This window comes from Bos taurus, chromosome 3 (genome assembly GCF_002263795.3).
Source record: "Bos taurus isolate L1 Dominette 01449 registration number 42190680 breed Hereford chromosome 3, ARS-UCD2.0, whole genome shotgun sequence".
Taxonomy (NCBI): Eukaryota; Metazoa; Chordata; class Mammalia; order Artiodactyla; family Bovidae; genus Bos; species Bos taurus.
Genome location: NC_037330.1, coordinates 69,458,382 through 69,472,110, shown reverse-complemented (window position 1 = coordinate 69,472,110; position 13,729 = coordinate 69,458,382). Strand labels below are relative to the sequence as shown.

The following is a 13,729-nucleotide window of genomic DNA, read 5'->3' as shown; positions in this document are numbered from 1 at the left end:
CTGTGGAGAAATCAGCTGATAGCCTATAAGAATTCCCTTGCATATGACTCTTTGTTTTCTCTTGCTGCCTTAAATATTCTCTCTTACTTTTGACTTCTGCCATTTGAATTATGATATGTCTTGGTATGGGTCTATTTTAGGTTCATCATGTTTGGGACCTTCTACAAAAGAGTCCAAAATGCAGTACTTGGGTGCAATCTCAAAAACGACAGAATAACCTCAGTTCATTCTAAGGCAAACCATTTAACATCACAGTAATCCAAGTCTATGTCCCCGCCACTGACGCTGAAGAACCTGAAGTTGATTGACCAGTTCTATAAACCTACAAGACCTTCTAGAATGAACACCAAAAAAGAGCTGTCCTTTTCATCATAGGTCCAGGACTGGAATGCAAAAGTAGAAAGTCAAGAGATACCTGGAGTAACAGGCAAGTTTGCACTTAGAGTACAAAATGAAGTAGAACAAAGGCTAACATAGTTTTGTCAAGAGAACACACTGGTCATAGCAAACACCCTCTTCCAACAACACAGGAGATGACTCTAAACATATACAAGACCAAATGGTCAATACCAAAATCAGATTGATTATGTTCTTTGCAGCTGAAGATGGAGAAGCTCTATACAGTCAGTAAAAACAAGACCTGGAGCTAACTGTGGCTCAGATCATCAGGTCCTCATTGCAAAATTCAGGCTTAAATTGAAGAAAGTAGGGAAATACACTAGGGAATTCAGGCATGATCTAAATCAAATTCCTTATGATTATATAGTGGTAGTGACAAATAGATTCAAGGGATTAGATCTGGTAGACAGATTGCCTGAAGAACTATGGACAGAGGTTTGTAACATTGTACAGGAGGCAGGGACCAAAATCATCCCAAAGAAAAAGAAATGCAAGAAGGCAAAGTGGTTGTCTGAGGGGGCTTTACAAATAGCTGAGGAAAGAAGAGAAGTGAAAAGCAAGGGAGAAAGGGAAAGATATACCCAACTACATGCAGAGTTCCAGAGAATAGCAAGGAGAGATATGAAGGCCTTCTTAAGTGAACAATGCAAAGAAATAGGAGAAAACAATAGAATGGGAAAGGTAGAGATCTTTCAAGAAAATTAGAGATATTAAGGATACATTTCATGCAGGGATGGGCATGATAAAGGACAGAAATGGTAAGGACCTAACAGAGGCAGCAGAGATTAAGAAAAGGTATCAAGAATACACAGAAGAACTATACAAAAAGGTCTCAGTGATCCAGAAAACCAGGATGGTGTAGTACTCACCTAGAGCCAGACACCCTGGAATGTGAAGTCAAGTGGGCCTTGGGAAGCATTACTACAAACAAAGCTAGTAGAGGTGATGGAATTCCAGCTGAACTATTTCAAATCCTATAAGATGATGCTGTTAAAGTGTTGCACTCAATATGTCAGCAAATTTGGAAAACTTAGCAGTGGCCACAAGACTGGAAAAGGTCAGTTTTCATCCCAATCTCAAAGAAGAGCAATGCCAAAGAATGTTCAAACTATCTTACAATTATGCTCATTTCACATGCTAGTAAAGTTATGCTCAAAATCCTTCAAGCTAGGTTTCAACAGTACGTGAACAAGAACTTCCAGATGCTCCAGACAACTTCCAGATGGGTTTAGAAAAGGCAGAACAACCAGAGATCAAATTGTTAACATTCATTGAGTCATAGAGAAAGCAAGGGAATTCCAGAAAAACATGCATTTCTTCTTCATTGACTACACTAAAGACTTAGACTGTGTGGATCACAACAAACTGTGGAACATTCTTAAAGAGATAGGAATACCAGACCATCTTACCTGTCTCCTAAGAAGCCTGTATGTGGGTCATGAAGCAACAGTTAGAACTAGACATGGAACAATGGGCTGGTTCAAAATTGGGAAAGGAGTACAAGGCTGTATATTGTCACCTTGCTTATTTAACTTGTATACAGAGTACATCATGCAAAATGCTGGGCTGGATGAATGACAAGCTGAAATAAAAATTGCCAGGAGAAATATCTATAACCTCACATATGCAGATGATACCACTCTAATGGCAGAAAGTGAAGAGAAACTAAAGAGCCCCTTGATGAGGGTGAAAGAGGAGAGTGAAAAAGCTGGCTTGAAACTCAACATTCAAAAAACTAGGATCCAGTCCCATCACTTCATAGCAAATAAAAGGGGAAAAAGTGGAAGCAGTGATAGATTTTATTTTCTTGGGCTCCAAAATCACTATGGACATGACTGCAGCCTGTGAACTAGAGATGGAGGAGTTAAGGCTGGAGCCCAGTGTGAGGCAGGACTTTCTGCTCAGTGGCTATCAATGTCCAATCAGGGGTGGGGTCTGAGCCCAAGCTGCTGGATCTGACACCCTGAGGGTTGAGCCCAAGCTGGTTCTGTTCCCTTTCAGCATGTTTTCCCCTCTATCTGCACTGGGACCTTTGCCCTAGAGCAGGGAAGTGCTGAGGTAAGTGGGGCTTGTGAGGGCTCTCTGCTCACACTGTCTGCAGACGGAGGTCCCAGCTATCTCTGACACACTGCCTGGGAAGGCACCTATAAGTGTTTCCTTTTTTCGGCTCAGACACAACCTGATGTGCAAGTTCCCCTTTGTCCCTCATAGCATATCACTGTCCTCAGCCTCCACCATTTCCGCCCTTTTGTTAAACCACATCACTGGGCTACATGGACACTTGGCACATGATTGAGGATAAGCTGTGGTGGAGCCGCTGCTGTCTGAGACCTGAGAGCTACTTGAGATGTATTGCTTGAGTAAGGTCAGTAGTGGCTGGCACCCTCTCACCCAGGGTATGCCCAGGAACTAGGTCATCTCTGCACACCACAGCTTCTTCTTCTACCCACTCATTGCTGCTCCAGATCCAATGATACATTGTGATGTGGAATGAGAAGGACCAAAGCCTTTGCTCAACTTTTGTGCATGCCAAGGAGGTTATGGGAAACCCAGTGGCCACTAGAGCATACCTCTCTCCACCCTGCCTCAGGAGCAAGCTAGCATATAAGTGCTCCTCACAGCTGTAGTCCAGGCTTCCCACAGGCATCCTGTTACCCCAGCAGTCCTTCAACCAGCCAAGAGGGCTTGTCTCCTCTGTATAGAAACCCAGGACAGGGGCACGCAATCTGTGGTTCTCATTGCTTATTTCACAGGATGAGTGTCCACCTGTGTGATCTTTCTTGTCCTCTGAGGTCCGCTCCAAGAGCACATGACATGACCTGATTGCCTTTTTTTCCCCTTCCTACCCAATTATGTGTATCTTAACAGCCTTGGAGTCTTTCTGCCAGTTTCCAGTGAAAACTGTCCCACATGTACATATATTTTGATGTGTTTGTTGGGGAAAGTGAGTTTCATGTCCTCTTACTCTGCCATACTGATCGATCCCTTTTGGTAGTTTAAAAAAAAAAAAAACCCTAAACAAAGACTTTATTTGTCCTCTTTATTTTCACTTCCATAGAAAAACCTTTAATCTAACAATGAACCACAGGCTATCTTTCTCTGGTAGGCAAAGACAAAAGGACTTCTTATATGCCAAGAAACTATTTGGTGAAATACTTAATAATTGTTCCTTTTTAATTTGCTTATAAAAAGAAAAGGTAATATGTTACTTAGACTTATCTAGGTCCTAATTCTAATTGGTAAATAGTAACATGAACCTTATTCAGTTCAGTTGCTCAGTCATGTCTGACTCTTTGTGACCCCGTGGACTGCAGCACACCAGGCCTCCCTGTCCATCACCAACTCCCAGAGCTTGCTCAAACTCATGTCCATCGAGTTGGTGATGCATCCAACCATCTCATCTTCTGTCATCCCTTCTCCTCCTGCCTTCAATCTTTCCCAGCATGAGGGTCTTTTCCAATGAGTCAGTTCTTCACATCAGGTGGCCAAAGTATTGGAGCTTCAGCTTCAGCATCAGTCCTTCCAGTGAATATTCAGGTTTGATATCCTTGCAGTCCAAGGAAATCTCAAGAGTCATCTCCAACGCCACAATTCAAAAGTATCAATTCTTCGGTGTTCAGTTTTCTTTATAGTCCAACTTTCCTATCCATACATGATTACTGGAAAACAATAGTGTTGACTAGATGGACCTTTGTCAGCAAAGTAATGTCTCTGCTTTTTAATATGCTGTCTAGGTCAGTCATAGCTTTTCTTCCAACTAGCAAGTGTCTTTTAATTTCATGGCTGAAATCACCATCTGCGGTGATTTTGGAGCCCAAAATAAAGTCTGTCACTGTTTTCATTGTTTCCCCATCTATTTCCCATGAAGTCATGGGACTGGATGCCATGATCTTAGTTTTCCAAATGTTGAGTTTTAAACCAGGTTTCTCACTCTCCTTTTTCACTTTCATCAAAAGTCCCTAACTCTAATTAGTAAATAATAATGTGAACCTTATTAGCTGCTTAATAAAATTTCAAAAGTAAAAATGATTAAAAAGCAACTATAAGGGTTTTTCTTTCTTTTGTATAATTTTATCTAAGTAATTTATAGACTTGCCTTTGAATAAACTGCTCTGTGTTTATTTTTCATTGCATCTCCTACCCAATGAGTTCTGGTGAGGCATACTCCCTCCAGAAAAGACAATAATCAATAAGAAGAAGGATTTTGAAATGATTAATGTTAAAAATGTGACACTGGCTTAGTCATGTAAATAGTAAAAGTTAAATATCTTCTATACCTGTTCTTACTCACCTGCAAGTCCTAAAAGAATGTAGGCCATAATGAACAGTATGAAGATCATGCAGCACAGCACATCTGTACAACTCCTAAAGATGAAGAGGAACAATGAATTAAAAGGATCCTGAGAAGACTCACATAGCATCCATTTTCCTCCCTCTTATGGACTAAACGTGTCTCCCCCAAGTCCTTATGTTCAAACCTAACCTCCAAAGTGATGATATTAGAAGGTGTTAGAAGGTAGGGCGGGGCAGGGGGGAGAAGTGGGGCGGAGAATTAAAAGGGATACAAAATGACTAGTGTTTACTGCAAAAATATACATAGCAAGGCATAAAAAAATAATTGGGCTTCCCTGGTGGCTCAGACGGTAAAGAATCTGCCTGCAATGCAGGTCACCTGGGTTTGATCCTTGGGTCGGGAATATTCCCTGGAGAAGGAAATGGCAACCCACTCCATTATTCTTGCCTGAAAAGTCTCATGGACAGAGGAGCCTGGCAGACTACAATCCATGGGGTTGCAAAGAGTCACACACAACTGAACAACTGAACACACAAAAGATAATAACAACAGTGATATGCCTTTTTATACTTAATAATTCTAAAGAGTAGATCAAATGTATTTCTGCAATCAAAGACTTAAACGGCAGAGAGCAGTTATAGTTCTGTGATTAAAGAAGTTTCTCCAAAGCTGTTAGCATTTATTCTCTTGATTCTTTGTTTGTAAAATTTTTTAGAAGTTAGAGTACACCAGCATCAAAAAATTCTTTTATTTGAAATTGTAATTTAAGCTATTTGATTTTATAATTTTCTCCTTCATGCTTCCCAGTACATGACATAATAATAGAAAAGATTAGCCTTTTCCATTCCTCTCTCTCTCCATTATCTTTCTACATGCACATATAAAGGGTACTCTGATTAAATAAAGGGTTGACTACATAAGCTTTCTATGAGGAACAGAGTTGCAACTATTCAAAAAACAATGTCTATAATGCATTACAAAATGAAATGCTCTAAACTGTAATTTTCGACTTATTCTGTAAGCTGGATATTGTGAAATGAGATTTAGAGAAAATTTGGCTCAGAGAGACATGGTAATTTTCTAAGCGATCACAAGTCAAACCAGTATCCAGTAGGGAAACTCAGGTTTTCATCTAAAGTATTTCCTATTTCCAATATTAAATTTTGTTCAGCTTGAAAGGCGTCTAGAAGGTCAAAACTTGTCTTAAAAGTAAGAAAAAATACAATCATTGTTGAAACTTAATGAAGAATCTATTAGGAAAGAGACAGATCAATGTATTTGACAGGATTAAAAAATGCACATGAGAATTTTCATAGCAAAAACTTCTTGTTCTAGAGGTTAGATGGATATGTTCCAATCTTTTAGCACAGACAGGCTGAAGTTACATTCTATTTTTAGTGATGGTAATAGCAATAATAATGAATAATAACTGTACAGTAACAGACACAGTAATACCTTGTATATTGATAAAGCCCTGTTATACTTTTATTGTTTTCACTTACATAAATTTGTGAGTTTCCTACCTTTGGGTTTTTCAGGGTAGTGAGGTAAGTTGCCTTATATAAGGTCCACGAGAGAGAAGCAGTTGCAGAGGCAGACAAACATCTAAGTCTCCTATGCCCAATCTTTTTTCACTTAGTGGTTATTCTAATATGATTACAACTTTCTAGAAAGATTCCAATTAGTCATATTGAAAACTCCACACACATCCTTATTATACCACCTCACCACAGGAAAGGGATCCATCATAGAGAAAGCTAATCATGGTCAATTCAGAAACAAACCATTACTTGTTTAAATCCAATTTCAACCCAGGAATTTAAATTTTCACTGGGACTGAAGAACTATAAGAATAATATAAAGAGAGAAAAAAAAGATAATCTAGATTTCTTAGTTTAACAATCATTGAAGGCTAAACCTGCTGGAGGGTGAGGAAAGGATCTGGTTTATTTGCATTTTGACACATCCTACTTAAGATCAGTTCTCATCCTGTCAGGGCAGTTGCTAAATAGTATGATACCTAAGAAGGACTGCCTGCAGGCAAAGAACTAAGGAAGAGAAAACTAGAACACTGATAAGCTTTTATTAGAAATCTTGAAGTTGTCAAAGCCTTTGTGTGTAATCATAACTAAGGAGAGAGGGATAGAGTCAGAAGCACCAGCCAGGTTGGCCAGTGTCCTGTAATATTATATGTATGACATGTTTGTATCTACATGGTTATATCATAGATAATATACATTATAATATGTTTATAATGACTATAATTATATAGCATTATAATGTTTTCTATTTATATTATGTAGTCAGCACAGGAAGAGCTAAACATACTAGAAAGATGAGTAAAAGAAACTTACCAATTAAAAAAAAAAAGGCACAAGGAAAGAAGCAGAGCCCAAAAGGAAATTTCTAAGAAATAAAACCCACAGTCCTTGGCTACTGGTCCTGATGAAGGGCATCAATCAGAGTTTTGGTCTATAGGGGGTTTTATAACAACAACAACAAGGGGGATTTATACTACGATTTCTCTTTCTTTCTTGTACCAAGAACATGCCATAGCACCAGGGGCTACTGTGCACCACACAACCACTCTCTATCCACTCTCCCAGCAGTCTAGTCTCTCACCAGAGAGGGATAACATTTCTCAGTAATTCATACCCTGAGATGTCTGGGGATTCTATTCTGGGACCAGGCAGGATAATGTATTCAAATCTACTTTCCTTTTCTGGACCACTACTTTAGAGAAATAGCGGACCATACCACACACCATGGCCAGACTGGTTAATTTCATAGTATCTATACATGGAAGAATATTGAACAAGTGGAAGAGTTTGAAGAATTCAAGAGTTTCAAAAAGTAGGAAAGTTTTTCTAAATTAAAAATTCTTGTTTCTGAATTTGTTCCTCTAGTGATTTCATTCCCTTTGTTGTTTAATTTTTTTTTCTTTTAAAATTAGGGGTGTGTGTGTGTGTGTGTATGTGTGTAAAACAACTATTTCTTTCCACTTCTTATTTCTCTCCATATTCCCTGCTGGAAAAAAGTCACTGCTTAGAAAATTATTGGAAAATTGAATATAAAAAATATAAAATATAGCTTGGGTACCATTTTGGGAGTCAGCAACACAGCAGAAGCTTAATTCAAATTTTAGAAGTTATAAAGTATCATCATTGTTTCTTTCTTTGATTTCAAGGCATCTTTACAATCCCAAATGTTCTGTGGAAAATGAGTTTTTTTTTTTAATCAAATACTTAGTTTGGATAATTTTGAAGACTCTTAAGTATAGAGGTAACTGGGTGATACAAGCTTGTGGTTTAAAATCGTTCTGAATCATATTCTAGCTAGAGGTCTGTCATAACTGTATATTTCCCTCAGTTGGGTTCACTTTTACTTTTACAGTAAGTATAAACTAAGGACCAGTGTACTAATCTAAAAATGGATCGCATCCCACTGCATCCTAGAAAGAAGACAGAAAGAACAGTTTTATAGAGAAATATACCTCAACCCTCTCCCTTACCTTCCTTCTAAATCAAAGTCCAATTTTTACAAAAAACAAGTTGCTCACACAGAGAGTTATTCAAAATACTCCTGGCATAAAAGTATTTTCAAAAGTTAAACTACAGATGTACCATTGCTATCTTATATTTATTTGTCCAAATTATAGTAAGAATAGGATCCCAGTCCTATACTCATTTGTAGACCTCCCTTTCCTTCCTAATTCTAACCTAAAGTATAGAATGCCTATAGTCACCTCAACTTAAACTCTTGGGCGTTTCCTTTGAGTTTCTCTTTTTCTTAGATGATCTTTTATTTTATATTCAATTAATAAGTTCTCTTGACTCCTTCTCTCTGATGAGTCTTTCATCCACACCTTCCTTTCTATTCCTGTTGCCTGGAGTCAGTCCACATTCTCTCATTCTCTCTTCTAACTGCTGCTGTGGTCCCTTTATTGGGCTCCTGCATGTAGTCTCTGCCTGATCCAATTCATTCTGCACACCACTGACATCACTGAGAGCAAACAAAGTCACTTTATTATTTTAAAAATTCAATGCTTCTCCACTACTTGTTTAATCATTTCCAAATGTCTTAGCTTTATGTTTAAGAAAATACAATTTCAATCCTAGTTCAAGCCCCAGACTACCTTTCTAGATTTCTCCCCCTATTTATCTCCTGTGCTTCAACCAACTTGGACTTTTTCATTCACTGCATACCTAATGAATTCTCCCTTGACAACATTCAGGGTTCTCTGCTCATGGTTGCTTTAAGACTCATTCTAGTAGGATACAATATGTCCCAATTTGTATGAAATAGCCAGGATTTATACCTATTATCCTGGAATAACAATCAACAATGCTCACTTTTACTATCAGAAGCACTCCAGTCTGGATCTCTACCCCATCTATTAAAATCCCATTCTCCATAGAGTAGAATTCCCTTCATTTTCTGGGGATGAATAACATTCCATTGTATGTATATGCCATACTTTTTTAATCCATTCATCTGTCAATGAACATTTAATTATTTACATATCTTGACTATTGTGAGTTATGTTGCAATGAACATGTAGATACCTATTTGAGATCCTGATTTCAATTCTTTTGGACAACATGCAGTGAACTTGCAGATATACACTTGAGGTTCTGATTTCAACTCTTTTGGACAACATGAATAAACCTAGAGGACAGGACCTTATGCTAAGTGAAATAAGCCAACCACAGACAGACAAATAACTGTACAATTCTACTAATCTGAGATATCTAAAATAGTCAAATTCATAGAAACAGAAAGTAGAATGATGGCTGCCAGGGGCAGGGGAGAGGGTCAAATGGGGAGTTGTTATTCAATGGCTCTATGTTTTGATTATGCAAGATGAGTAAATTCCAGAGGTCTGTAGTACATTGTGTATATATTTTTAACATCACTGTATTGGGTACTTAATATTCTGTTAAGAGGGTAGGTCTTACATTAAGTGTTCTTACTACAATTTAAAAAATAAAACAGCATGGAAGACATAATAATCACTGCAAGGCTTTAGTATACAGGAATGTGTTTGTTCAAGGTCATGTGTTATTGAATTTAAAATTTTGCTATGAACAAACTTAATTTGGGTATTAAATAAGTGATTTTAAGTGCAAAAATGTTTTTTCAGCTAAGAAAATGTAAAATCCCTACTTTCAAATAGGTTAAAATGTCACCTCCTTCATGCAGTTTTTAGATAAAAGAGACCCTTCTCAGCTCTGTAGACTCACAGACACTTTGTACATCTTCAAGGCAATTACCTTTTAACTATTATAATCTAGTGCCTGCATGCTTTCACTCAGTCATGTCTGACTCTTTGTGGCACCATGGCACTATAGTCCGCCAGGTTCCTCTGTCCAAGGAACTGTCCAGACAAGAACACTGGACTGGGTAGCCATTTCTTTCTCTAGGGGATCTTCCCAACCCAAGGATCAAACCCACATCTACTGAGTATCCTGCACTGCAGGTGAATTCTTTACTGCTGAGCCATAAGGGAAGCCATTTATAATCTAGATGGGGGTGCAAACTATAGCCCATGGGCCAAATCTGGCCTGCTGCCTGCTTTTGTATAGCTTTTTGTGAGCTAAGAATGGGCCAAAGAACCAAATAGACATTTCTCCAAAGAAGACATACAGATGGCTAACAAACACATGAAAAGATGCTCAACATCACCTATTATCAGAGAAATGCAAATCAAAACCACAATGAGGTACCATTTCACGCCAGTCAGAATGGCTGCGATCCAAAAGTCTACAAGCAATAAATGCTGGAGAGGATGTGGAAAAAAGGGAACCCTCTTACACTGTTGGTGGGAATGCAAACTAGTACACCCACTATAGAGAACAGTGTGGAGATTCCTTAAAAAACTGGTAATAGAACTGCCTTATAACCCAGCAATCCCACTGCTGGGCATACACACTGAGGAAACCAGAATTGAAAGAGACACGTGTACCCCAATGTTCATCACAGCACTGTTTATAATAGCCAGGACATGGAAGCAACCTAGATGCCCATCAGCAGACGAATGGATAAGAAAGCTGTGGTACATATACAGAATGGAGTATTACTCAGCCATTAAAAAGAATACATTTGAATCAGTTCTAATGGGGTGGATGAAACTGGAGCCTATTATACAGAGTGAAGTAAGCCAGAAAGAAAAACACCAATACAGTATACTAACGCATATATGTGGAATTTAGAAAGATGGTAACAATAACCCTGTATGCAAGACAGCAAAAGAGACACGGATGTATAGAACAGTCTTTTGGACTCTGTGGGAGAGGGAGAGGGTGGGATGATTTGGGAGAATGGCATTAAAACATGTATAATATCATATAAGAAACGAATCACCAGTCCAGGTTCGATGCAGGATACAGGATGCTTGGGGCTGGTGCACTGGGATGACCCAGAGGGATGGTATGGGGAGTGAGGTGGGAGGCGGGTTCAGGATGGGGAACATGTGTACACCTGTGGTGGATTCATGTTGATGTATGGCAAAACCAATACAATATTGTAAAGTAATTAGCCTCCAATTAAAATAAATAAATTTAAATTAAAAAAAGAATGGTTTTTACTTTTAAAAAATAGTTTTAAAAATAAAGAGTATTTTGTGATATAAGAATTATACAAAATTCAAATCTCAGTGTCCATAAATACAGACTTTTGGAAAATAGCTACATGCATTTATATATATATTTATGTAAATGCATATATATATGTATATGCATTTACATAAATATATATATATATATTTACATATATACACTACCCACAATGGCTGAGTAGTCACAACAGAAGCCATCTGGCCTGCATAGCCTAAAATTTACTACCTAGATTTTTACAGAAAAGGTTTGCTGACCTCTGATCTAGGCCATAATGTCCTTTTACGGCAGCAGTTAAGCACAGAGTGTTGTGTGCTACACACGAATTGCAATCTATGTATTAGTAAGACACGGCACACCACTCCAGTACTCTTGCCTGGAAAATCCCATGGACAGAAGAGCCTGGAAGGCTGCAGTCCATGGGGTTGCTAAGAGTCAGGCACGACAGAGCGACTTCACTTTCACTTTTCACTTTCATGCACTGGAGAAGGAAATGGCAACCCACTCCAGTGTTCTTGCCTGGAGAATCCCAGGGATGGGGGAGCCTGGTGGGCTGCCGTCTATGGGGTCGCACAGAGTCGGACACGACTGAAGCGACTTAGCAGCAGCAGCAGCAAGACACACCTGTAACTGACAGGCTAATACATCATAAGCAGGCTCTGGTGAAACTCAAAGTGCTGTATTTCAAATTTCAGATCTTCTTTTCTGGAAGGGGATAAGGCCTATATAGTGGATATGTTATCTAAGGATTTCATTTTGGGGTTAAGCTTAAATCTGCTACCTAGACATTTCAAACTCCAATAAAATAAATCAAAAAAAATTAAATTAAATTCAGAGGTAATAAGAGAGTTTTGTTTCTTAGGTTTACATTTCGTTCCACACTAGTTCTTCTTTCCTACAACTGTCATTCTGCCTCTTTTTTTCAGGGACAGCTTTCTATCTTCATTCAGAAACTGATTCATTTACTAGTTTTCTTTGTGACAGCTGAAATTTCAGTGATATCAACCATCCTGAAAGGTCATTAATATCAAGCATTAGAGCAAAAATGGAGGTCTTAAAAGTCATTTTTCTCTGACAGATCATCCATTCATGCCTAATGAGTCAGTTTAGGGACTGTCCACTGCCCATGAATTCAGTCTGATGATCACCTCTTATTTGAAGTTCCTGGTGTCCCCTGAGTACATCTGTCTATGACGTGGCTGCATTGATAATGCACAGTTTAGAAGCACTTCTCCTCTGTGGTTCGGTTGGCACCTGCATGATGCCATTAAGTCATCCGTTACCTCTCAGTTTCTTACTGCAGAAGTCTGTTCCAGAAAATTGAATGGTTGCTTCACTTCCCAGAGGCTTTATTAAAAGACAGTTAATTTGGGGGCCATTCTCTAAGCTCCACTGAGATACTTGGCAAACTGCAGAATGTGGCTTGAATTAAATCAAGCTAAATGATGCTTAGTCAGCAGACTCAAAACATTTGGGAACTATGTGAGGTACAGTTCTGTGTAAGTTAAAAAATTCTTCTATTCTTCCACTCTTCACTATTAATGGAGAATCTGGTGATCAGTGATAAGAGCATTTTCTAAGAGTTGTGTTTGAAGGAGTTAACTGTAACCTTCCCATTTTCCTCCAGCTTCTTTTTTCCCAGACATACTGTCTAAGAGTTCTCTACTGTTCTATTCCCACAGCTTTAGAAAATACCATATATACGACTTGGGGGTGTGTGTGAAAGTTGAGGTTTTAGAAATAAGCAAATCACACCAGCCATTTCTACAAGTATGATAAAAGGTTAAAAATTATCTTTAAGAATTACACTGTTACATAATCAGAAAATAGGAAGGCACAATGAGCTTTTAATCACATGAACTCGTATTTTCAGGTGCTCAAACTAAATACAAGTGTTTTAATTTTCTTAAAAAAAAATTGGACTCTGTGGGAGAGGGAGAGGGTGGGATGATTTGGGAGAATGGCATTGAAACATGTATAATATCATATATGAAACGAGTCGCCAGTCCAGGTTCGATACACGATACTGGATGCTTGGGGCTGGTGCACTGGGACGACCCAGAGGGATGGTACGGGGAGGGAGAGGGAGGAGGGTTCAGGACGGGGAACACATTATACCTGTGGCGAATTCATGTTGATATATGGCAAAACCAATACAATATTGTAAAGTTAAAAAATAAAATAAAAAGGAAAAAAAATTTAAGAATGACTTTACAGTTATATTTACTTTAAAAGATAATTTTGACACCCAATCATTGAGAAGAGAGTGTTCGTTTTATCATTTTTTAGTACATGTTAAACTGTTGCTGAAAATGAAATATTCCAAATAGCATAACACTCTAAGAAATCATACAATGACACTGATCATTTATTTTGAATTGATTAGAATATTTAAGATGATATTTCAGTATTGTACTTGCAT

The 13,729-nt window shown here is 38.3% G+C and overlaps 1 protein-coding gene across 4 annotated transcripts in view; it reads right to left on the bottom strand.

The window, feature by feature from the left end:
- SLC44A5 (solute carrier family 44 member 5) overlaps positions 1-13,729 on the bottom strand; it is a 427,045-nt gene that overhangs the window by 111,840 nt on the left and 301,476 nt on the right. For all 4 annotated transcript variants that reach the window (XM_059884629.1, XM_024989419.2, NM_001281916.1 and 1 more), the window contains 1 exon segment: positions 4,691-4,764. In XM_059884629.1, coding sequence (XP_059740612.1) covers positions 4,691-4,764 — 74 coding nt within the window.